Raw genomic sequence first — 25,584 nt, forward strand, 5'->3', positions numbered from 1 at the left:
TTACCAAAAATCAACTCATTAGGTGTCAAATACTTTTATTACTAATATCTCTTCATTGGATAGATGAAGTTAAAAAAGGTCAATCATGTACTTCTACACCAAACTCACCCAACCACACCATCATAATCCTTGTTTTGGGAAACTGGGCACAGTTATGGGGAACAGAAAAGAGCCTTCGCCAAACTGCATTCACAAAATTGGAAGCATACAATTGTCTAAATGCCTTGGTATCCTGAAGCATTTTAAGTTTCCCTTCATTGGCACTGATACACCTAGTCCAACACATGAAACCCAACCTCATAGTATCATCACTCCTGCACTAACCTCTCAGCAGGTAACGTTCTCTTGGCAGACTGCATTGTGAGGGGCTGGATGTTATATGACTTATCTGAATAGTATACTAATGTTGCATGAACAGATACGACAAAATCAAATGTAGTGTATTTATAAATGTCCTCATGTCGACAGGATTAAACAGAACCTGTCATAAAGCCAAAAAGTCAGTTTTTCTTTTATTAATGCTGCTAACATGACTATTCAGTATTATTTTTAAAATAATAACTATAATAACACAGCACAACAAATAAACACTTTTTGTCTGCTACTTGGCAAAAACCATGTGCGCTATACTAAATCGAATGCGCTGAATCCAAATCTGAAGTTAGTTTTTTTGTAGCACGTCAGGATATTAAGTTATTCCAATTTTTGTGAAAATTAAAATAAGCAATTAATAAAGATACAGAATCGTTATGTCCCACAGTTTCACAACATGTATTATCATTTTTATTGAAAAAGAAGTATAGGTAAATAAACCAAAAAACTTAAAAATCACTTATAGTAGCTTAAGAAATCGCCTTGAACTCAGCAGAGTACTTTTAAAAGTGCTTCAGGCACTTGCTTTTGCGCTTGTGAGTGGTCCTAGTGGCCCGTTGCAAAAACCAGCAGTAATCGCTCATCATGTTGGGGTTAAAGCGACCTGGGTATCTTTTTTCCATAGTAGAAATGTCCTGGTGGAATCTCTCACCTAACTGCAAACCAAGGACTAGTGCAACAACTTTGAGGTCAGCACAAATGTTCCATTGATGTTCTGAATATTTAATCAATTTCAGAATGATCTGCATAGAAGCATAGATCTCTTTCATTCCAACCGCATGTGCAATGCCTTCAACAATGCCTGAATAGGCGTATGGCCTTTTCTAAGTATAACTCAAAATCTGGACGTGCTGTGCAAATTCTGAGTTCATATTTGGAATCAGCATGTTCAAATTAGTAAAGAACACATGTTTTACCCTCAGTAGCAAAATCATTGTTGTGCTGTGTAATATAATAATCATTATGGTCTCTACCAATGGGGTACTGCTCTCACAGCACTTATGCAGAACAGACTAAAGACCCCCCCCCCCCCCCTGAAATACTCAGAGAGGTAGCAGAAATAAAATATGAGCATAAAGTGTCCATTTTTGACATAATGACAGGTGAAAACATCTATACCACAACCCATATGTGGGGGTTCATTGCATATAATGACTATATAACTACACCAAAAAATATATGCAAACTAATACAATTTTAATCTTTATTTAGGACAAATATAAAAACACACTATATAAAAAACATCAATAAAGATACATCCCAAGGAGCGGATGGAAATAAATGGGAACACCTGGCTAAAGACCCCCTAATGATAAATCACCTCACAACAAAGGGACCCGTAATACAGTAATAAATACCACGAATGTTATAAAGGAACCATGTAGTTTGGCAAAAAAGAAGGCATATATAGAAAAAATATATTATGATGTGATGTCTCAGTATATGAAACACCAGTGTGTCATCATAATATAACAAATCTTATTTGTCCCAGGCCCAAGTATGTCATAGGAATATATCACAAAATACTTTTACAGGTATCAATAAAATTAATGTCAGCGCTAAACCCAATGTTTTAATGGTTCTGCAGCTAATTTTTTAGGCAAAAACCCTTTATTGCCTAGGGGTAAATGATTTCATATTTATAATATATAGAAAAAATAAATCCTATATATGAAATTTGCGCTGAACCACAACAATATACACTTGGATAAGAATAGTATTTTATTTTATTTTATTTTATTTTGTTTTCCACTCACAAAATAAGTCACATAAACTCAATTATAAAATTATAAAATTTGTTTTATAATTTAGTTTATGTGACTTATTTTGTGAGTGGAAAACAAAATAAAATAAAATACTATTCTTATCCAAGTGTATATAGTGGTTCAGCGCAAATTTCATATATAGGATTTATTTTTTCTATATATTATACATATGAAGATACTTTTACAGGTATGCAACAAAATCCAAGTGTAAAATGGAAAAACAAAATATGGTAAGGTAAGTATAGTAAACAAAGACCTACATGTGTAGTCCAAGAGGGGCTAGAAGGCAGCATCCCTGTGCACCCGACGCGCGTTTCACAACAAAAGCGCTTCGTCCAGGTCGACTTCGTCCAGGACGACTCCTGTGATTAGTCCAGTAATGGTAATCACAGGGCAATAAATGTTTTAGATTACGTAAACAATTATACACACATGGTAAGAGAAGTAGTTGATTCTTGTTATTTAACTCTTACAGCATACTGTCTTCAGCTTACATAGCAAAAACCTGATGACAGATTACATATAAGTCCTAATACACACTGATATTATTGTAGAGTAAAACAATAGAGACCGTGTTTGTACAAAAGTTTAACACTTTAATATTGCTAACAAGAATAATTTCCATTTCTCATGGTATATACAAATAAACATATTTATAAATATAATATATTACATTTCTTTTATCACATTCCATTATAAATAAGTAAAACATTGATATTTATTTGCTTTCAAATGTTGCTGAAATATGAGCTACAGAAAAATTCAAGAAATCTTGAGGAGAAAAGGACACTTTAGGCAGGAATGCTGGCATCAAGCAATTAATAAATTTGGCTTTTGGTTCACGACTGGCATATGAATTGCCAGTCTTGATAAATTAACCCCCATCCCTTTTTTATATCGTTTTGGTGGTAACTGAAGAACTTGTGATTTCTCCTTCCATCTCACATATCTCAAACAATCACTAACGGCAATGTATAAGTCAGTTTTACAGAATTCAATCACAGATACGTAAGTGGGTAATTCAATTGATATACAGTATTAAAATGTGATTATTGTGGATCAGATGAAATACATGCTGTTCTGTAATCTCACTGCAAAGCACTGTGAATAACATACAGTAGCCGACATTTTACAGTCAATGTTAATCAGGAACAAAGCTGTGAAATATCCTGGAATTGTCTTTATAAAGTCTCCCCTTATTACACAAAGATTAAAGGGAACCTGTCATGTTGAAAATGGTATCTAATCTGAAGGCAGGATCAGACTTGTAGCCATTTTTGTGGGGAAAGTTTCAATAGAACTTGCATTTTATTTATTAAAATCCTTGGTATTTGTATACATATGAGTTTAGTGGGCGGTCATAGTAAAAGATAAAGAGATCCAGCAAACGATCTTCTAAAAGTCCAAAATCTTTACTGTCCAAAAATTAAAATCATAGGAATGGTAGTACAAAAAAACAGTAAGCCAAAAACAGACGCGTTTCGGAAGTTATTCCTTTACTGAGGAATAACTTCCGAAATGCGTCTGTTTTTGATATCAATGGCTTACTGGGTTTTTTTGTACTACCAATCCTATGATTTTAATTTTTGGACAGTAAAGATTTTGGACTTTTAGAAGATCGTTTGCTGGATCTCGTTATCTTTTACAATTCCCTGTCTGGCACTACAGCATCCGAGCAATAGATCTTCCAAGGGTTAAGGTGAGCTGATAATCCTCCCTTTTTTCAGAGGGCGGTCATATCCATGATTGACAGTCTCCCTTGTATGATATATTATATGAAACATTTGCTGTTCAGTAAATTGATTAGGTTTATGCTCAGAGGAAGGACATTTGTCTTAGAATTTAAGAGGTTACTTCAGTACTGGAATATGCATAAGACAACTTTGTGCATAAGTGATGCTTATTCAATCTAAGATAAGATCTAACGTTTGGACCTTATGCGGTCTTTGTCAAGGTTATCTGTGTATAGGAGGATGTCACCACCATGCGGAGAGGTTGAAATGTCAGATCTTATGTCTGCTTACACCTGACGGATGGCACAAACATCACTTTTGCAGTATTCCTTGTTTCTCTGTGTATGCAGAGACAGCTATAAGTCACTAATAGGACCACCTACTGGACTCATTACATACAAACACCAGGAATTTCAATGGAAAAATTGCAAATTACACTGAATCTTTTCCAACAAACCTATATATAATTCTGCTCAGCTTCTTCTCTATACTGTGCTGTCCTCAGATTGGCCAATATTTACCGGTTAGTATTTTATATTGTCTTTTTTGGAATCAGAATCCACAACTAGTCATAAGTTCAAATAACAATGTCTTATAGGAATTTAACTAAGGATGATTGAATGTACTGAAATTTAAATTCAGCAGATTTGCTCGAATCAGGCTGGGAAAATACATTTGATTCAAATTCACTCCATACCAATTGAATGTGCGTTATTATAGCACATAGTAGGTGGGAAGCCCTGATATATAAAGATTGTGTAAGGTGATGATCCTTTAGAGTTTTAGAAATTGAGACTTACATGATTCAGTTCATACATGTAAACACACATCTTTAGGGTCAACTCGTCAACCTGGCTAGCTTTATAAAACTTTTAAGAACACTTTTATCAGCTTACAAACAATAATAAGATTCCAATGATCTGGAATCTGTTAGACCAGAATTGGTCATTTTAACATATATCCATAAGTCTTGACATGTGATTCCAGCCATTTCCCTGGTACATTCAATAAAGTTCTCCATTAGATTGTTGCTGACTCTCAACGATCAGGAGTATAGTGGAATTTACTGTACCATTTTCTCTGCAGTACAGTGTGAATTCTATATTGCTCAATGTACAAAAAGTAACATAGAGAGACGTGTACCCAGTGTATGAAAGACGACTCCTGTTCTTGGACCTTCAAAGGAAGTCCTATAAAGGTAAGACCATACTACAGTCCCTCTAGACAAGCAGTTAATGCATCACTACATCATTATCTCTAGATAGGGAAATTCACTTATCCTTAGGCAGGTACTTAAAAGAACATAAAAATAATGCATAATACACATCTATATACATCACCAGCTTGAGATAGATAGCTTACTTAGTCCATAATGTGGTCAACAGTCCAGGCTATAGGTCTGTTTCAGTCAATTCATGGATGATTGAAGACATGTACAGTGATAGACCTTCCAGTTTTCAAGAAACTGCACTGACACATAATATCCAAATAGGAAATCTTTGCTCCCAAAAGTCCATACCCTATCTATTCAAAAGTATGTTGAGTATTATATATGAAATGCAGACACACCCAGGAATCATCCTCTTCGATAGAACCATGACAGGCTCTCAACGTCGTCTTCTCCAGCAGAATTGATCTCCAAAGATTCTTCTGTACTAGTGCATTGTTGAGGGTTAAAAAAAAAGTTCTGAGCGCCTAAACCTGTGTGGTGGTCAACTGGATGACAGCTTGATGTGGAGCTTTTTCCACATAGAGTATCTCCGATGAACTTTCCCTTTTGAGAAGCTGAGTTTTTTCATTGGCATCACTAGCAGTTTCTGTTTCATCTGAGTGGTAACCAGACTGGTAATCACTGGTTTGGTTGGAAGATCCTGATGTGACTGAATCTTTGCTTTTACTGGATTTTAAACAGCTGAAATTAGAGAAGAAGCAACATTGGTAAACTATCTAGATTATCAACAGTGAACCAATGGCTTATCAAAAGACATTATGTGGCAGAGATAAACGCAAGCCCATGCCTACATATTCTGCTTTTGTAGCTTTCTTTGGGGATTTCAGCATAAGCCAGTGGCTAATAAATTATAATTGATGTAAAATATGAATAATATAACAACTAAATATTTGTTCCCTTTAGGTCCAATTTAACCCCTTAACGACCGCGGGCAGTAAAATTACGTCCTAAATGACATAATCTTACTGCCCGCGGTCCTCCGGCGGCAGCATGCTGCGATCGGCGCACATCTCAGCTGATTTTCACAGCTGAGATGTGTGCCTGCTAGGCACGAGCAGAATCGTTATCTGCTCGTGCCGATTAACCCCTTATATGGCGCTGTCAATACATGACAGCGCCATTATAAGCGCGATTGCGGTAAGCATTTACTTACCACCCGAAACCGGAAGTCACGTGACGCGATCACGTGACTCCCGATAGTTGTCATGGTAGCACAGGGTCATGTGATGACTCCTGTACTACACATGACTTGGTTTCACTTTCGCTGTGCCCGGGGCACAGCAAAAGAGAAAGACAGCGTATCTGCTGTTTACAGCCTTGTGGCTGTGATCAGCAGATACTGCAGAGCGATCGGAATGCTGATCGCAATAGCCCCCTAGGGGGACTAGTAAAATAAAAAAAAAAAGTTAAAAAATAAGTTTTAAAAAATTAAAAAAAAACAAAAAAACCTAAAAGTTCAAATCACCCCCCATTCGCCCCATTGAAAATTAAAGGGTTAAAAAAATAAAAAATATACACACATTTGGTATCGCCGCGTTCAGAAACGCCCGATCTATCAAAATATAAAATCAATTAATCTGATCAGTAAACGGCGTAGCGGCAAAAAAATTCCAAACGCCAAAACGACGTTTTTTTGTCGCCACAACTTTTGCGCAAAATGCAATAAGAGGCGATCAAAACGTAGCATCTGCGCAAAAATGGTACCGTTAAAAACGTCAGCTCGAGACGCAAAAAATAAGCCGTCATTGAGCCTAAGATCCCGAAAAATGAGAACGCTACGGGTCACGGAATATGGCGTAAAACGTGCGCCACTTTTTTCGGACAAACTTCCGATTTTTTTTTAACCCCTTATATAAAAGTAAACCTATACATGTTTGGTGTCTACGAACTCGCACTGACCTGAGGCATCACACCCACACATCAGTTTTACCATATAGTGAACACAGTGAATAAAATATCTCAAAAACCATAGTGCTATCGCACTTTTTTTGCAATTTTTCAGCATTTGGAATTTTTTTGCCATTTTCTAGTACACAATATGGTAAAACTGATGGTTTCATTTAAAAGTACAGCTCGTTCCGCAAAAAATGAGCCCTCACATGACCATATTGACTGAAAAATAAAAAAGTTACGTCTCTCAGAAAAAGAATGGCGAAAAAAAAAAACGGAAAGCGAAAAATCGGCCGGTCGTGAAAGGGTTAATTGTACGTGCCCTATCCATGATTTTCTTCAAGGCCTGCATGGCACTTGTGTGAACCAAAAGTTCAGACACAAAAAAAATGGACACGCGTCAGTTTTTGATCGTAGTCATGGGTTAAATTCACCCATGCAAGTCTACAGATCAGCGAAAAACTCAGACAGCCTTTGGATGGCATCCTAGATGCATCCTAATATCTGTTTCTCAAGTAATGTTTCATAGAGTGTCGAGAAAACACTGATGCTAAAAACACAGGGACCAAACACTGATGGAACTCAGATCCAAAACAGTTTTTCATGTGCACAAAATAAGACACAGATGTGTGAAGCCGACCTTAAAGAGGTGGTTCAGTAGTTAGTTTTTATAGGTACATTTATATTATGTTAAGAAATAAGGTTTCTCTCAAATACCTTGTGTTGCCAATACTGCCTTTGAGCAGCGCTATTGCGGTCCGCTCATCCCCTTCACATGATACCCTGGGCTCTGTGACCTCTGATGTCCGGTGATGTCATGTCAATTTCCTGTTGACCTGACATCACCGTGGCAGGCCCCAGCCTTCCTGAGTCACTGGGCTGTGGGCAGTGTTTCACCGCTCGTCACAGCCCAGCATTGCTCCTGCTTACGGTGCTCTGTAGTGAAGGAAAGAGCAGGGAGATGCTGGGCTGTGATGCTGGGCTTTGATGATTGGTGAAACGCTGCCCATAGCCCAGTCACTCAGGAAGACTGGGACCATCCTCGGTGATGTCGGGCCAACTGTAAGTTAACGTGACCTCACCGGACATCAGAGATCATGGAGCCTGGGGGGGGGGATCACGCGACGGGGATGAGCGGACAGCAATAGCACCGTTCACAGGCATTATTAGTAACACAAGATATTTGAGAGAAACCTTGTTTCAAACATAATATCAATGTGCCTATGATACTAACTAGTGAACCACCCTTTTAATGACACATGTTGGTAATGGTATTTCAGAGATTTGAAGAACAAATTTATGATATTTTCATATTCCAACTAAAGATTTAAATATAGGAATGGTGAAATAGCTTACCTAAATAGAGTTTCATCTTGTGTATTATCCAGAGTTTTAAGCTCTTCCGATGCAAGAATCATCCCACTATCTGTTTGGTTGTCCTACGGTATGAACAAGAGTTTTAATAATTTGATATTAATGATGAATAGTGGAAAGAGAGAAGTTTGGGTTGTTTTTTTTGTTACCTCCAAGGGCACTTTCACTGTGACCTCTACAGGAATATCCTCAAATGTCTTGACACTAACAGGTCGACTATTTCTTCTTGGGTTTTGGGCATGTCTGAAGACGTTGAATGCAAGTTAGAGGAAAACAGGGCATTTTACATATTCCATTAGTCAATTTCAATATTCTTTCTTTATTAAATATATATTATATCATGAATATATCTGAAAGGATTATCTTATCAATACACTTAAAAAATTACGGCCAAGTCATCAATAGATGTGGCTACTCTCATTGCACTTTGATAAGTCATTTTAAACCATATTACTTTCCTTTCTACATGAAGACGCACCCAACTAAAAAGTATATATACCTCTGTTTGTAAAGTACATCAAAACTCAAGTACATTAATATATCACGTGTAGATAATCTTTAAATGACAGCCGCCATCACAAATCACTATTGAAATGAATTGCACAGAAATACAAGTATTGGTTGTAGAGGATGACGCCTATAAATATCAGTACCGTATTCCAGCCGCGTTATCATAATGGAATTTTGCATCACTTATTTCCTCTCCTTCCACACAGGAAACAGGTGAGGTCGGCATAGAAAGTCCAGAATCTTCTTCAACGTTCAGAATCACAGTAAGTGGAATATAGTCTTTTCCATCCTTGAAAATGGGGGAAATAAACTTTGTCAAATCTCTATTTTCATGAAATCCTTAGTTTTATACTATTTTATCCAGCGATTACTAACCAATTGGACATTAGCTTGTAAGACATTTCCTAGATGTTCGACTAGCTCAGAAAATGTGGGTCTATGCCGAGGATCTCCTTGCCAGCAGTCAAGCATTGTCTGGTATCTGATATGACAAATCCATGTCAGTAAATAGTGACACACTACAGTAACAACAATTCTCTGCCGTGTGAATCATACTTTCCAGGTGCTATGGTGGTGACTTACATTTCCACTGTTGCGTAATCCGGAGCTCTCATCCTTGTCCCATCTTTCAATCGCCGGCAAAAGTCTTCATCAATCTGGACTCCAGGATATGGAGACCCTCCTGTAATAAAAAAAAATGTCCAGTTTGCTATAATTATTGTTCATTTCCTTCCTAGAGTGTCTAAAGGCGGCGTTACACGTTACGATTTATCTGACGATATGTCAGCGGGGTCACGGTTTCCGTGACGCACATCTGGCATCATTAGCGACGTCGTTGCGTGAAACCTATGTGCGACTCCGAACGATCACAAATAGGTTGAAAATCGTTGATCATTGACACGTCGTTCATTTTCAAAATATTGTTCGTCGTTTGGATTGCAGCAGACATATTGGTACATTTGACACCCTGCAAACGACGAACAACATCCACACGACCACCTTGGTCAAACAATATATCGCTGAACAATTTGGTGTCGCTTGTGAGATCGTTACGTGTGACCGCTAATAAACAACCTATGTGTGATCTCGGCAAATCGTAACTACGATCTGGGCGTGTCACATCGCTAATGAGATCGTCAGATAAATCGTAGCGTGTAAAGCGGCCTTTAGTCTTTTATCTAGAACTTCACAAATCCTTCAGAACTGGTCTTGCCAGCTCTCTTTGCTTCTCCCTCGCTTTTCTCAGTGTTATAGATAGCAGGAGGGAGGAGGTTGTACACAGACATGCAGTAGACAGGGAAGAAAGAATCTTAGAAAGCTCAGAAAATATTTTAAGAGACAAAAAAAAGAGCCCAGGAGAGGAAAGTTCAGTACTGGAGCTGTCTTTATCCATGAAAGAAAGTGAAGACAGTAGCACCCTGGAAAAACACAGACCTCAGATCCAGCCTATATTACATGAACAGACACTCCCACTATAGATCTGAATTTGTATCAAGCTTCAAACTGCATAAAAGAGCTACAGAAAACAAATCTGTGCAAAACAAAAATATTGATAAGCCAACCAAGTACATTTGTTTAAGAAGAGGCAGCATTCAGTCAGCCAATCTCACATACAAATCAATTCACTGTGTGCTTGCACACAGAGGAAAAGCCATACGTGGCCGATACACAACTTTTCAGACCATCATAAAGCTAAAAAAAGACCCCATAACTGATGGCATTACGGGTAAACGTTGGCCAACCATTGGTCATAGTGGATGGTCAAGCATTTTAAATAAAAGATCATCATCTGAGTTGGTCAGATTTGTTTTTTTTGTCTTCTGTATGTCCAGCATACGACAGGACTCTACACCATGTGTAGTAAATGTCTGTACTGCCAGGAACAATGTGAAATAAAAGCATTTAGATCAGGGATCTCAAATTCGGCTGGGTATATGGGCCGCGCATAGCGAAAAATGTAATTTGGAGGGCCGCACTCTTTGCAGGACAAAGTGACATTTTTTAGTGATACCATATTTGTTTCTATACACCATTGGATCCCTTTTTTGAACATTTTTCGCTTATTTTATTTCTTTAAATGGCATTCATCATATGAGCTATGGTAAAGTTTTATAGATTGGGTCATTGCGGATGTGGCGATAATAAACGTACACTTGTTTGTTTATTTTAATTGATATATAAAAACGGTAAATGGTAAAAAAAAATGTCATGCTTTAGATTTTTTTTTACATTTTATCCCCTTCTGTAAGTGATATTGTTTTACAATTAGCATCATATAGTAATGTTGGCCAACATATTGTATTAATGTGCCTTATTCTGATCCCTATCCTGTAGTAATGCCCCATCCTGATCCTCATCCTGTAGTAATGTGTCCCATCATTATCGCCTTGTAGTAATGTCCCCATCCTGATCCTCATCCTGTAATAATGTGCCTATCTTTGTCCTCATCCTCTAGTAATGTGCCCATCCTGGTCCACATCCTGTAGTCATGTGCCCATCCTTGTCCCCACCCTGTAGTAATGTTCCCCATTCTGATCCTCATCCTGTGCTATTGTCCCCATCCTGTAGTAATGTGCCCATTCTTGTCCCCATCCTGTAGTAATGTGCTCATTCTGTAGTAATTTTCCCATCCTTGTCTCCTTCCTGTAGTAATGTACCCCATCCTGGTCCTCATCCTGTAGTAATGTCCCCATCCTGTCATAATGTGCCCATCCTTGTGCCCATCCTTGTCCTCATCCTGTAGTAATGTGCCCATCCTTCTCCCCATCCTGTAGTAATGTGCCCATTCTTGTCCCCATCCTGTAGTAATGTGCCCATTCTGTAGTAATTTTCCCATCCTTGTCCCCTTCCTGTAGTAATGTACCCCATCCTGGTCCTCATCCTGTAGTAATGTCCCCATCCTGTAATAATGTGCCCATCCTTGTCCTCATCCTGTAGTAATGTGCCCATCCTTCTCCCCATCCTGCAGTAATGTGCCCTCCTTGTCTTCATCCTTTAGTAATGTGCCCATGCTGGTCCTCTTTGCATAGTAATGTGTCTATCTTTGTCCCCATTCTTTCGTAATGTACATATCCTTGTACTCATCCTGTAGTAATGTGCCCATCCTTGTCCCCATCCTGTAGTAATATGCCCCATCCTGGTCCCCATCCTATAGTAATGTCCCCATCCTGTAATAATGTTCCCATCCTTATGCCAAGCCTTGTTCCCATCCTGTAGTAATCTGCTCATCCTTTTCCCCATCCTATAGCAATGTGCCCATCATTGTACTCATCCTGTAGTAATGTGCCCATCCTTTCTCCCCATCCTGTAGTAATGTGCCCTCGTTGTCCCCATCCTGTAGTAATGTACCTAGCCTTGTCCTCATCCAGTAGTAATGTGGTCATCCTTGACTCCATCCTGTAGTAATATGTCCATCCATGTCCTCATCCTGTAGTAATGTGGCCATCCTTTTCTCCACACTGTAGTGTAATAAAGGAAATGTACAAAAGTGACTCACCTAATGAGAATATTTCCCAGAGCAGGACTCCAAAGGACCAGACATCACTTTGTGTTGTATATACTCTATCAAAGATTGTCTCTGGTGCCATCCACTTAAGAGGAAGACGAGCCTTGGAAAGTAATGGAGAGGGATAATTATTAATATTAAAGCCTGAAAATTAACAAAGAACTGCTGAGTCTTGGATTGTATTTTACTTACATCTCCTTTCCGGACATAATCAGGATCTTTATACACATCACGTGCCAAACCAAAGTCACAGATTTTAACCACATTGTTGTCTCCCAGAAGTATATTACGAGCTGCCAGGTCTCGGTGAATACACTGCAGATAAAAGTACATGAGATTAAATTGTCTGCCATCATGACCTGTCCATTTCAATCATACAGGGTGATGGTATTCCAGTAACATGTAAATGAAGCATACCCTCCGCGAAGCCATGTATTCCATGCCTCGTGCCACCTGGAAGCTGTATGAGATGAGGTCTTCCATAGAAAGCTGAGTCTTGCACATTTCTTCAACTGCACATAATAAGATTTAATCATTTTAGTTATGTGCTTGAAACAGTTTCTAAAGATGTTGTAAGTGACTTGTTCTAAACTTTTCTTTACCCATTAAATGTTATGATCTCAAGGACCAAGGTTGTTTGAAATGGATAGATGTTCTGCCCAAAACAACACACTTTATCGTTGACTGGCATTTCTTTAGCTCTGTTTATAAAGAGTAATTTTCGGCGCCCTGCCAATTGTAACCTTTGTTACTCTGATAGTTCCTCCTTATTCATTTTGCATTATTCTTGGCAGCAAATCACTTGTGTACACAGGGAGATGTGCAAACAACATTGTTTTATGCCCACATAAAAGATGAGATCAGTCAATAAAATAAAGAGCATTTGCTTGGTTGTCTGCTGATCATGAGGAATGTTAACATAGTCAAAGATCAATACTGAATGTTCCTCGGTCATCAGACTATGTAGAAGGCAAAGATTAAGCAATCATATCTATCTACGTCAAGATTAGAGATGAGTGAACCCAAACTGTAAAGGTCAGAGTTCGAACCGAACATTGGGTGTTTGTGGCTGAAACCCAAACACTGTCTTTTAAAAAAAGTCAGTGTCGGAGTTTGTGTGCTGTTCGCATACTAAAGACTCAATCGAGGACGCTCAGTGCTCGGCCCAGTGAGAGATGCTTGCAGTTTCTGAATGTCTATATCTGGGGGTAAAAACAATTTTTTCAGATGTAGTGTGTCCAAAAAAAAATACCCCACCCTCCCTTTACTGTAAATGCTCTGTTTCTGGCTAGCTATTTGTGGGCAGAGTGTCAAACTAGCCAATCATTGACTTCCATTATACTTGTTACTTGAGTTAAACCCATTAGTTTGGGTCACCACCAACTTATGGGGCTCAGGATCTGGGAACGAGTTCAGGACAAGTCTGGGAACCGAAACTAACTTTTAACTAAAGTCCAGCTGAAACCAGCGAACCTGAAAATACATGGGTCTGCTAATTTCTACTCAAGAAAACATTTACACAAACACACAACGTCTTACTTTCTTCTTCTTCAACATCACTAAGAGACTTTTCTTCAGCAAATCCCGAACTTGCTGAACTCTGGCTACTAGCAATGCTGTCTAATCGTTTCTTCAAATCCCTAGGAGATTCAACGTAATGATGCTTGGCATGTCTGTACCGCACAGATTTGGTCTGCAGGGAGAAAGATCATACATTATTGTAAAGGGTCCGTTACACGCGTCGATTAATTGTGCATTCGCATGTGTGATCACACCCGCCCCCATCGTTTGTGCGTTACGGGCAATTTGTTGCCCGTGACGCACAAAGTCGGTAACCCCCGTCACACGTACTTACCTCCCTAACGACCTCGCTGTGGGCGGCGAACATCCTCTTCCTGAAGAGGGAGGGACGTTCGGCGTCACAGCGACGTCCCACAGCGGCCGCCCAATAGAAGCGGAGGGGCGGAGATGAGCGGGACGTAACATCCCGCCCACCTCCTTCCTTCCTCATTGCCAGCGGGACGCAGGTAAGCTGCAGTTCATCGTTCCCGGGGTATCACACGGAGCGATGTGTGCTGCCTCGGGAACAATGAACAACCGGCATGCAGATGGACGATAGATTTTTTGAAAATCAGCGACGTGTCAATGAGCAACGATAAGGTGAGTATTTTTGCTCATTCACAGTCGCTCGTAGCTGTCACATGCTACGATATGTCAAACGATGCCGGATGTGCGTCACTAATGACGTGACCCCCACAACATATCGTTAGATATATCGTAGCGTGTAACGGGCTCTTAAGTCTCATGAGAGACAGCCATAGATATAGAACTTAGCAATAGAGGCTGCTATGTATCTGTTTCTGTGTATATTACTACACATTTATAAATGGACCACAAAATACAGGAGGCTATTAGGATTATCTGTATATTTTATAGAACTCCATTTATCATATTGTCATACTTTGTGCCATACTGGAAAACTGTTCATAAGGCTGATTTATATACAGTATGTGCGAGATGTGTCTTTGTAGTAGATCTGCTGTGGTTTCTAACCTCACCATGCTATTTTTGTACAATTTACAGGAAGGGTGTGGATGTGAACATTACAATGGAAAAGTGTATGAGGGATGCAAGATTTTAAGGAAGAACGCAGAATAAGGCGGTCTTAGTGTTACCTAAGCAACAACAGTGTGAAAAACAAACTTATTTTGTTTTTTATAAAAAAAAGAAGACTGGAAACAGGGAGAGAGGATGAGATTGGGATAGGATTTTGGAGATGAGAATACCCCTTAAACTAAAGAGAGGGTTTAACCCCTTTAGCCCCGGGGCACTTTCCGTTTTTGCGTTTTTGTTTTTTGCTCCCCTTCTTCCGAGAGCCGTAACTTTTTTATTTTTCCGTCAATCTTGCCATATGAGGGCTTGTTTTTTGCGGGACAAGTTGTACTTTTAAATGAAACCATAAGTTTTACCATATGGTGTACTGGAAAGCAGCAAAAAAATTCCAAGGGTGGAAAAATTGCAAAAAAAGTGTGATGGCACAATAGTTTTTGGGATGTTTTATTCACGGTGTTCACTATATGGTAAAACTGATGTGTGGGTGTGATGCCTGATTGGTGCGAGTTTGTAGACACCAAACATGCATAGGTTTACTTGTATCTAAGGGGTTAAAAAAAATTCACAAGCTTGTCCAATAAAAGTGGCGTACGTTTTGCGCCATTTTCCGAAACCCGTAGAGTTCTCATTTTTTGGGATCTATGGCTCAGTGATGGCTTATTTTTTGCGTCTCGAGCTGATGTTTCTAATGGTAGCATTTTTGCGCAGATGCTACGTTTTGATCGCCTGTTATTGCATTTTGTGTAAAACTTGCGGCGCCAAAAAACGTAATTTTGGCGTTTGGAATTTTTTTGCCACTACGCTGTTTACCAATCAGATTAATTGATTTTATATTTTGATAGATCGGGCATTTCTGAATGCGGCGATACCAAATATGTGTATATTTATTTTTTTTTTAACCCTTTAATTTTCAGTTGGGGGAAAGGGGGGTGATTTGAACTTTTAGGTTTTTTGTTTTTTTTTAAATTTTTTAAAACTTTTTTTTTACTTTTTTTTATTTTATTTTACTAGTCCCCCTAGGGGGCTATAGTGATCAGCAATCTGATTGCTGATCGCTATCTGCTGATCACAGCTATACCACTGTAAACAGCAGAAATAGTCACTTTCTTTTTTCCTCTGCTCCGTGCCGAGGAAAAAGGAAAGTGAAACTTCGTAGCAGCAGGCGTCATCACATGACCCTGTGCTACGATGGCAACCACCGAACGTCACGTGATCACTCACGTGACGTCCGGAGGGGGCGGTGGTAAGTAAAAAACATGGCCGCGCGCATATAGATCTCGCTGCCAGACTTTGGCAGCGAGATCTAAGGGGTTAAGGTTCCGGGTGGAATGCGATTCCACTCGGAACATGTAGGCACACATGTCAGCTGTTGAAAACAGCTGATATGTGTGCCGATCCACGCCGCCTGCCCGTCCATGGTCGTGAAGGGGTTAAAGGGAACCAATCATCAGGATTTTCATATACAACCTAAAGCCAGTGCTATACTGGCACTATCAGGCTGATTCCATATGTACCTTTAGTGGTCACCTCAGATATTTAAGTTTTGAAATCCAAGAAAGTAAAGTTTATAAAATTGTCAGTTCTTGAGTGACAGCAGCTGAGCATCAGATAATATCTGGGGAGGGATTAAGAGTTATCCCCTCCCCCTTTTCGAATTAGCATAAGTATTATACAAGCGATTCACTATTTCACATGCAGGACCTGTGTGACCAGAAGGGGCGGGGCCTCAGCCAACAAAGCTGATATCAGGAAGCAACATTTTTCTGTTGGCTGAGGCCCTGCTCCATCTGGTCCTATGCGCATGACCTTACACAGGTCCTGCAAGTGAAATAGTGAGTCGTTTGTATAATACTTATGCTAATTCTAACAGGAGGAGGGAATAACTATGACTACCTACCCCCAGATATTATCTGATCCTCAGCTGCCATCACTCAAGAAGCTGCCAGTTTTATAAACTTTACTTTCCTGGGTTTCAAAATCTATACATCTGAGCTGACCACTAAAGGTATGTATAGAATCAGCCTGATAGTGCCAGTATAGCACTGGCTTTAGGTTATATACGAAATCCTCGTGATTGGTTCCCTTTAAAGGGTTTGGTCATTAGCATAGTGCTGAAAATACACTGGTGTTAAACTGGAATAGCTGCATCACAGATGCCATGTAGTCATTGAGAGGGCTAAAGAGGTGTATTATGTCCGTCAGGATGCTGGTTAGAAAGGAATACCGGCATGCAGACTATAATCTGTAACTGTGTGTATATACCTTACATATTGCGTAAACCATTTCCTTTCTTACGTATTAGAACAGACAGCAGAGACAGGAAGACTGTACACAGGCACTAAAGGTCCAGTCACACTAAGCAACTTACCAGCGATCCCAACAACGATAGAGATCGCTGGTAAGTTGCTAGGAAGTTGCTGGTGAGATGTCACACTGCGACGCTCCAGCGATCCCACCAGCAACCTGACCTGGCAGGGATCGCTGGAGCGTCGCTACACGAGTTGCTGGTGAGCTCACCAGCAACCAGTGACCAGCCCCCAGCGCCGCGTGGAAGATGCTGCGCTTGGTAACTAAGGTAAATATCGGGTAACCAACCCGATATTTACCTTGGTTACCAGCTCACGCAGCTACACGTGCAGAGAGCAGGGAGCAGCGCACACTGAGCGCTGGCTCCCTGCTCTCCTAGTACAGCACACATCGGGTTAATTACCCGATGTGTGCTGCAGTTAAATGTGCACAGAGCAGGGAGCAGCGCACAATGCTTAGCGCTGGCTCCTTGCTTTCCTAGCTACAGCACACATCGGGTTAATTACCCGATGTGTGCTGCAGCTAAATGTGTACAGAGCAGGGAGCAGCGCACAATGCTTAGCGCTGGCTCCTTGCTTTCCTAGCTACAGCACACATCGGGTTAATTACCCGATGTGTGCTGCAGCTACATGTGCACAGAGCAGGGAGCAGCGCACACTGCTTAGCGCTGGCTCCCTGCTTTCCTAGCTACAGCACACATCGGGTTAATTAACCCGATGTGTCCTGCAGCTACATGTGCACAGAGCAGGAGCCGGCACTGACAGTGAGAGCGGCGGAGGCTGGTAACAAAGGTAAATATCGGGTAACCAAGGACAGGGCTTCTTGGTTACCCGATGTTTACATTGGTTACCAGCCTCCGCAGAAGCCGGCTCCTGCTGCCTGCACATTTAGTTGTTGCTGTCTCACTGTCACACACAGCGATCTGTGCTTCACAGCGGGACAGCAACAACTAAAAAATGGCCCAGGACATTCAGCAACAACCAACGACCTCACAGCAGGGGCCAGGTTGTTGCTGGATGTCACACACAGCAACATCGCTAGCAACGTCACAAAAGTTGTTCGTTAGCAGCGATGTTGCTAGCGATGTTGCTTAGTGTGACGGGGCCTTTAGTTTCTAAGAAAGCAGCACAATGTGATTAAGGCTCTCAAGAATGTAAACAGAACTTGTAATTAGAAGATCTGATCACACCATGGTACAAAGGGGGGTACACATACCTTGTAAAGAACAAAGTCACTTCTTCTACTTCTTAAATACGTTGATAGATTTCCAAATTGGCAGAATTCAACAATCACCATTAAGGGGCCTAGAACAAAGACATTGAAGATTATATATAAACCAAATCAAAATCTCATTTACAACATTCATATTTTCATTTTGCATTCATGTTTCTTATTTACGGATATGAAGATAACTATAGAAGGGTGAATCTGAAAACAGAATAAAATAAAACAAGTACAAAATGATGATTTTTGTAAACGAAAAGTAGAATTCACAAAACCTTTTTATAATAGATCCCCAGGGTCATGATTACAATAACCCAAAATAAATATAAATATATACAGTATATATACACACTGGATATTTAAGATATAACTTTTATTAATATGATGAGATTAGAGATATAAGTAGAACAATTATATTCTAAGAACAAGGACAAACAAATACAGTCATATGAAAAAGTTTGGGCACCCCTATTAATGTTAACCTTTTTTCTTTATAACAATTTGGGTTTTTGCAACAGCTATTTCAGTTTCATATATCTAATAACTGATTGACTGAGTAATATTTCTGGATTGAAATAAGGTTTCAATACGGTTTCAGAAAATGTGTAATCCGCATTTAAACAAAATTTGACCGGTGCAAAAGTATGGGCACCCTTATCAATTTCTTGATTTGAACACTCCTAACTACTTTTTACTGACTTACTAAAGCACTAAATTGGTTTTGTAACCTCATTGAGCTTTGAACTTCATAGGCAGGTGTATCCAATCATGAGAAAAGGTATTTAAGGTGGCCGTTTGCAAGTTGTTCTCCTATTTGAATCTCCTATGAAGAGTGGCATCATGGCCTCCTCAAAACAACTTTCAAACGATCTGAAAACAAAGATTATTCAACATAATTGTTCAGGGGAAGGATACAAAAAGTTGTCTCAGAGATTTAAACTGTCAGTTTCCACTGTGAGGAACATAGTAAGGAAATGGAAGAACACAGGTACAGTTCTTGTTAAGCCCAGAAGTGGCAGGCCAAGAAAAATATCAGAAAGGCAGAGAAGAAGAATGGTGAGAACAGTCAAGGACAATCCACAGACCACCTCCAAAGACCTGCATCTTCATCTTGCTGCAGATGGTGTCAATGTGCATCGGTCAACAATACAGCGCACGTTGCACAAGGAGAAGCTGTATGTGAGAGTGATGCGAAAGAAGCCGTTTCTGCAAGCACGCCACAAACAAAGTCGCCTGAGGTATGCAAAAGCACATTTGGACAAGCCAGTTACATTTTGGAAGAAGGTCCTGTGGACTGATGAAACAAAGATTGAGTTGTTTGGTCATACAAAAAGGCGTTATGCATGGAGGCAAAAAAACACGGCATTCCAAGAAGAGCACTTGCTACCCACAGTAAAATTTAGTGGAGGTTCCATCATGCTTTGGGGCTGTGTGGCCAATGCCGGCACTGGGAGTTAAAGTTGAGGGTCGCATGGATTCAACTCAGTATCAGCAGATTCTTGACAATAATGTCCAAGATTCAGTGATGAAGTTGAAGTTACGAAGGGCATGGATATTTCAGCAAGACAATGATCCAAAACACCGCTCAAAGTCTACTCAGGCATTCATGCAGAGGAACAATTACAATGTTCTGGAATGGCCATCCCAGTCCTCAGACCTGAATATCATTGAAAATCTGTGGGATGATTTGATGCATGCTGTCCATACTCGGCGACCATCAAACTTAACTGAACTGGGATTGTTTTGTAAACAGGAATGGTCAAATATACCTTCATCCAGGATCCAGGAACTCATTAAAAGCTACAGGGAGCAACTAGAGGCTGTTATTTTTACAAAAGGAGCATCTACAAAATATTAATGTAACTTTTATGTTGAGGTGCCCATACTTTTGCACCAGTTAAATTTTGTTTAAATGCGGATTGCACATTTTCTGTTAGTACAATAAACCTCATTTCAATCCAGAAATATTACCCAGTCCATCAGTTATTAGATATATGAAACTGAAATAGCTGTTTCAAAAACCCAAATTGTTATAAAGAAAAAAGGTTAACATTAATAGGGGTGCCCAAACTTTTTCATATGACTGTAAGACTAGAAGACGTAAAGCCCATTGACTAGTGTGAGAAAGAGGGTTACTAACCTCCTGGCTTAGTGCATGCTCCGAGCAAGTTCACTACATTTAGGTGGTGACCGATATGACTAAGGATTTTTAGCTCTGACATCAATGCCCTGTATTCATTGTCTGTTGCCCCCTCTGTGAAAAGAACACAAAAATATCAAAATAGAAATCAATAAACCATAGTAGTCTATTATTTCCAGTGATCTACAATACTTTATTCTCTTACCTTTTAACATTTTCACTGCCACTGTTTTACAAGTGGATGTTGTGTCAATTCCAAAAGCATCGGCTTCCACAACTTGTCCAAAAGCTCCTCGACCAAGAGGTTTCCCTGTTTAATAGAAGACATAAAACACACTTTATCATCCTTCTATCACATTAAAAAGATGAAAGCATAGTCTATTGTCCATGAAGTGTTGCATTGATGATACATGTTATGAACACAGGAGGTACCTAGTTTAAGCCGTTCTCTTGGGAACTCCCACTTCATTGCGTCATAGAGGAGTCTTTCACATTGCTCATCGAGGGGAACCTCACCAGGATCCATAATGATTGACAAGTAGCCAGCCTTAAGTTCCCCTTCATTGGGCTGGAAAAAAAAGAGATGACGCTTTTGACACTTTTACAAAAAAAACCTCAAGTGTTTTCTGATATAACAACGGAGGGCCAGCAGTCCCCTACAGCTCAGATCTCCAGCCCTAAAGCTGTTCACACGGATCATAATTAATTTTCTGCCCATAACAAAAAAAAGAATGCCCTGGAATGTTTTCCTTTACGGGCAATTGCAATTAAAATCAAATTAATACATACTTATTAAACCATGCAAGAGTTTTATGGCATTGAAAGCGAAAATGTGTCTGTTGACATTAGTACAATGGGAAAAGAGTGAAACAAAAGGCCCCCCGTCAGTTTTCATTTGTCATGCCAGGAAAATACAAATGGGACAGTAGAGAAACTTGAGTCATTACCCTCTTTACGGTCCGAAGGATGATTACAAGAAGCAACCAAAAGAACAGGGCGATCACACCAGTGCCAACCAGAATAATGAGTTCCAGATTTGTTTTTTCTTCTGAGTCTGGAGGGAAACAATTGAACATTTGACAGTTCACATCAGCCCACAGTTTTAGGATAGCTGTAAAGTCATCAAGCACAGTCCATTAATCTCCAGCAAGAAGGATTACTGAGGAAAATTAGGCCTGACGCTCTGTTGGTTCAATAGAACAATTATTCTGTAGGTGAAAAAATCTACTGCTGTGTTAAGCCTTACTGGGGCCCAAGGGAGGAGAACAAATCCCAAGTTCATGGTACAAATCCCAACACCCAAAACTAACGGGATTTTCTGCATTGAAGGTTTACATAGATCCTGATGTTTGCGGTCACTGTCCAATACTTAGAGAGGGAAAAACTAGAACGATGCATCTTCGATGGAAATATGGAGTTTAAAACCACACGCTCGGAAACAGGGTCCGATTCATTATTGCATTTTCACCAGTTTTTTTGGGGGGGTGAATACCTTAGTGACTTTTTCAGTTGCAACAAATTTATAGAATGATCTGCACGTTTTTTCAGGTTGTCATTGATAGTTTAGTTGCTTTTCTGATTTTTATAATTAATGCATCCCCAGCTTTTTGCTCCCCCATCTGAGACCAGCATAATGTGGAGACAGAGTGTATTGCAAATATAAAAATGGCTATTTTTGAGTCCATACATTATGTTAAGTTAAAAACATATTGTTGATTCAAACAAAGTGTACATGGTTACAAAATCTTCCAGTGATGTGTCACTTACTGAGCTGTTTGCTGTCATTTTGATAAAATCAATGTTTTCTCTGCTGCAGATCTAGCAGTCATACAGAGCTCATGAATAAGCTGGACTACCTGCAGCATACCAAGTAGTCCTGTAATGATAATCTCCTGCTGATTAATCAGTGATTTTATCAAAACTACACTAAGGCTGCTTTCACACATCCGGTTTTTCCTGTGCAGCACAATCCAGCGCTTTGCAGAAAAAACGCAACCGTTTTTTTTGCCGCTGGTTGCAGTTTTTTTGCATAGACTTACATTAGTGCCATATTGTGCCGCATGGGCTTGCGTTCTGTCCGTTTTTTGCCGCATGCGGCAGATTTAGCCGATGCAGCGGCCGGATGGAACGTTGCCTAGAACGTGTTTTTGTCCGGCAAAAACACCCGCATCGCGCCGCATCCGGCCGATGCGGCGCATTTTGCAATGCATGCCTATGGAGCCACATGCGGCGTCCTGCGGCAAAAACCACATCCGGCCGCCACATACATTTTTTTCCACTGCGCATGCTCAGTAGCCTGCCGCAAGCGGCAAAAACCGGATGGGCCGCATGTAAAAAAACGTATGCAAAGGATGCGGTATTGCCGCCGCATCCGTTGCATAGGTCTTAGAGCCGGATTGGCCGGCTCTGCTAAAACCGGAGGTGTGAAAGCAGCCTAAGCAGCCCAGTAAATGACCCATAGCTGGAACCAGGATCTTTGCCCCTACGTTATGCTGCTCTCAGATTAGGGGTTAAAAACCTGGTGACAGATTCCCTTTAAGTCAATGTCACATTTCCAAATGTTTTAAACAAATTCATGAAATGTGACTTTTTCAAAAAAACAAACATTGCAACATTTGGTGCAACGGTACTCTTGCCCCCCCCCCTCCCCCCAAAGTAATTTTATGTACAGTAGCTATTATGGCACATTTTTGGGACATTTTGCAAAACAGGCAACTTTTCCCGCTAAAAAGTCAGAAAACCAGTCAAATACAGAAAAATAGATCATTTGACAAAAATAGACAATTGAATTGAGTGCACCATTTTGATAAATTTGGTGCAAAAATGTCAGCCAAAACGACAAGTGACTAAAAAACATGCAAATGATGAATCGGTCCTATAGTGCCTACTAGAAATAAACTGATATGTGTCTATTATGGGTTTCCCATCTCAGATATTAACAGCATTTCCTGCATAATGAAACCCCAGTGATCACCAGGGGCCACAGTGCAGATTTAGTGCTGCCACACCCTAGGAGGTTTTCTGGCACCACTGTGGATAAGACAGCACTGGAGCCCTTTTAAAGTACTGTGATGAATCTAACAGTCTGATTCCCACCAATCAAAGAGATGGCACACCCTAGTGATATTGCCACCTCTTTTTGGAGAAAGTGACCATTAACTGTCAGGCTCAGTCATTTTACAACCCACCACATGAATATAATTGCTTTTAGGGAACACTTGTTTTTTATTCACAGTTGATTTTGAAAATCTCTTTAACTACCACTTATTGGAAAATATATACCATGTATATATATATTTTGGGGGTTTTTTTGGGGGGGGGACAATGGTGTATCTTTATATTAATATAATATCAATATTTGATTGGCAGAAGTAGAAGAAAATGCTTCTAAGAAGTCCAGTCATTTACAGATGTTGTCAATTAAGGAGGGGGATTGCACTAATTGTAACATCACTTATCACATAGATGGCACAACCTATCGATAATCAAAATAGGTGATAAATATATGATTGTAGATGGCCACACAGCTATGATCTCCACTGATCAAAAATCACTTTAGTGGGGAACTAGAGTCAAATTTTGCTAATTGTTCTTAAAACGTCCTATGTCTTCTGTTTGAATGAAGTGGTAGTGAAGCAGGTGTGCGACCTCTCAGTTCATTGTCTCTAAAACTGAGGTTGACAGAGACAATAAAACAGAGCTTAGACATGAAATATATACATTTTTTTAACAGTAATTCATTATGTTTGATGGGCATTCAGCATAGTTACCATTTACTGTAAAGTACATTCCAGCTTCTGCACAACCCAACTCATTGCAGGCTCGGCAGGAATAGAAACCTTCATCCTGCTTCCTAACACGTTGTATGGTCAAGGTTCTGTTCTGATCTTTTAAAAGAATACCTGTGATGAAGAATATAATTGTGTTAAATTTGGTGTTATTGCTCACACACTCTCTCATACTGGTCACTGGAAGTTCAACATGACACCTCATGGCAAAGAATTCTCTGAGGATCTGAAAAAAATAATTGCTGCTCTAGATAAAGATGGCCTAGGCTACAAGACGATTACCAACACCCTTAAACTGAGCTGGCCAAGGCCATACAGTTGTTTAACAAGAAAGGAGACAGGTTCCACTCAGAACAGGCCTCGCTATCCTAGACGAAAGTTGAGTGCACGTGCTCAGAGTCATATCCAAATGTTGACTTTTCAAAACAGACATGTGAGTGTTGCCAGCATTGCAGCAGAATTTAAAGAGGTGGGGGGGTCAGCTTGTCAGTGCACAGACCATACACCCCATACTGCATAAAATTGGTCTGTATGGCTGTCGTCCCAGAAGGAAGCCTTCTAAAGATGATGCACTTGAAAGCCTGCAAAAAAGTTTGCTGATGACAAGCAGACTAAGAACATGTGTGTCGCCCTGGGCAAGCCAGGGGACACAGGTCACAACACCACAGACACCCCACATTCCCTGCAGGTACACCAGCTAACCCATAAATCCTTGTTGCCTTCCTCTAGAGGCTGATGATTCACACCAGGGGGTGGGCCAGGTGGTTGGCTCCGCCCACCGAGGAGTTCACAGCTCTGGAGGCGGGAGGAACCAGGCAGTCCAGTGAGGGACATGAAGGAGTAAACAGGAGTTTAGCCCAGGCAGGGCTTGAGTGAGGAGCTAAGTGGAGGAGCAAACAAGTGAAAGTAAAGAGAGAGAGTTTTGGACGGAGTGTAGCTCAAGAGGGAGCTAGAGTGAAGTGGAACATCAGTGGAAGTGACAGAAAGCCTGAAGTTGGTCGGTGGCTGTGTGCCCAGACGGAGTCAGCAAGGTCAGCAGACGGTGGTGAAGGTCTGCAGTGGGACTGTCTGGAGGTTGCTGGAAGGACCACGGCGGCTGTGTGCCCGGGGGTCAGGAGCAGTATACAAAGG

The 25,584-nt window shown here is 40.3% G+C and overlaps 1 protein-coding gene across 1 annotated transcript in view; it reads right to left on the reverse strand.

Annotated features, from left to right (window-relative positions):
• Nucleotides 1–3,756: 3,756 nt before the first annotated feature.
• The window catches only part of KDR (kinase insert domain receptor), a 107,769-nt gene continuing 85,941 nt past the window's right edge, over nt 3,757–25,584 (reverse strand). The window contains exons 15-30 of the mRNA XM_075347047.1: nt 24,436–24,567; nt 21,613–21,719; nt 21,098–21,233; nt 20,871–20,975; nt 20,666–20,779; nt 18,517–18,605; nt 13,921–14,074; nt 12,799–12,893; nt 12,574–12,696; nt 12,373–12,484; nt 9,459–9,558; nt 9,252–9,357; nt 9,020–9,165; nt 8,516–8,609; nt 8,349–8,431; nt 3,757–5,783 (exon numbers count right to left, since the gene is read on the reverse strand). Of these exons, the coding sequence (XP_075203162.1) occupies nt 5,567–5,783; nt 8,349–8,431; nt 8,516–8,609; nt 9,020–9,165; nt 9,252–9,357; nt 9,459–9,558; nt 12,373–12,484; nt 12,574–12,696; nt 12,799–12,893; nt 13,921–14,074; nt 18,517–18,605; nt 20,666–20,779; nt 20,871–20,975; nt 21,098–21,233; nt 21,613–21,719; nt 24,436–24,567 (1,913 nt within the window). The 3' untranslated portion in view covers nt 3,757–5,566. The remainder of the gene's footprint in view (nt 5,784–8,348; nt 8,432–8,515; nt 8,610–9,019; nt 9,166–9,251; nt 9,358–9,458; nt 9,559–12,372; nt 12,485–12,573; nt 12,697–12,798; nt 12,894–13,920; nt 14,075–18,516; nt 18,606–20,665; nt 20,780–20,870; nt 20,976–21,097; nt 21,234–21,612; nt 21,720–24,435; nt 24,568–25,584) is intronic.

This window comes from Anomaloglossus baeobatrachus, chromosome 1 (genome assembly GCF_048569485.1).
Source record: "Anomaloglossus baeobatrachus isolate aAnoBae1 chromosome 1, aAnoBae1.hap1, whole genome shotgun sequence".
NCBI lineage: Eukaryota > Metazoa > Chordata > Amphibia > Anura > Aromobatidae > Anomaloglossus > Anomaloglossus baeobatrachus.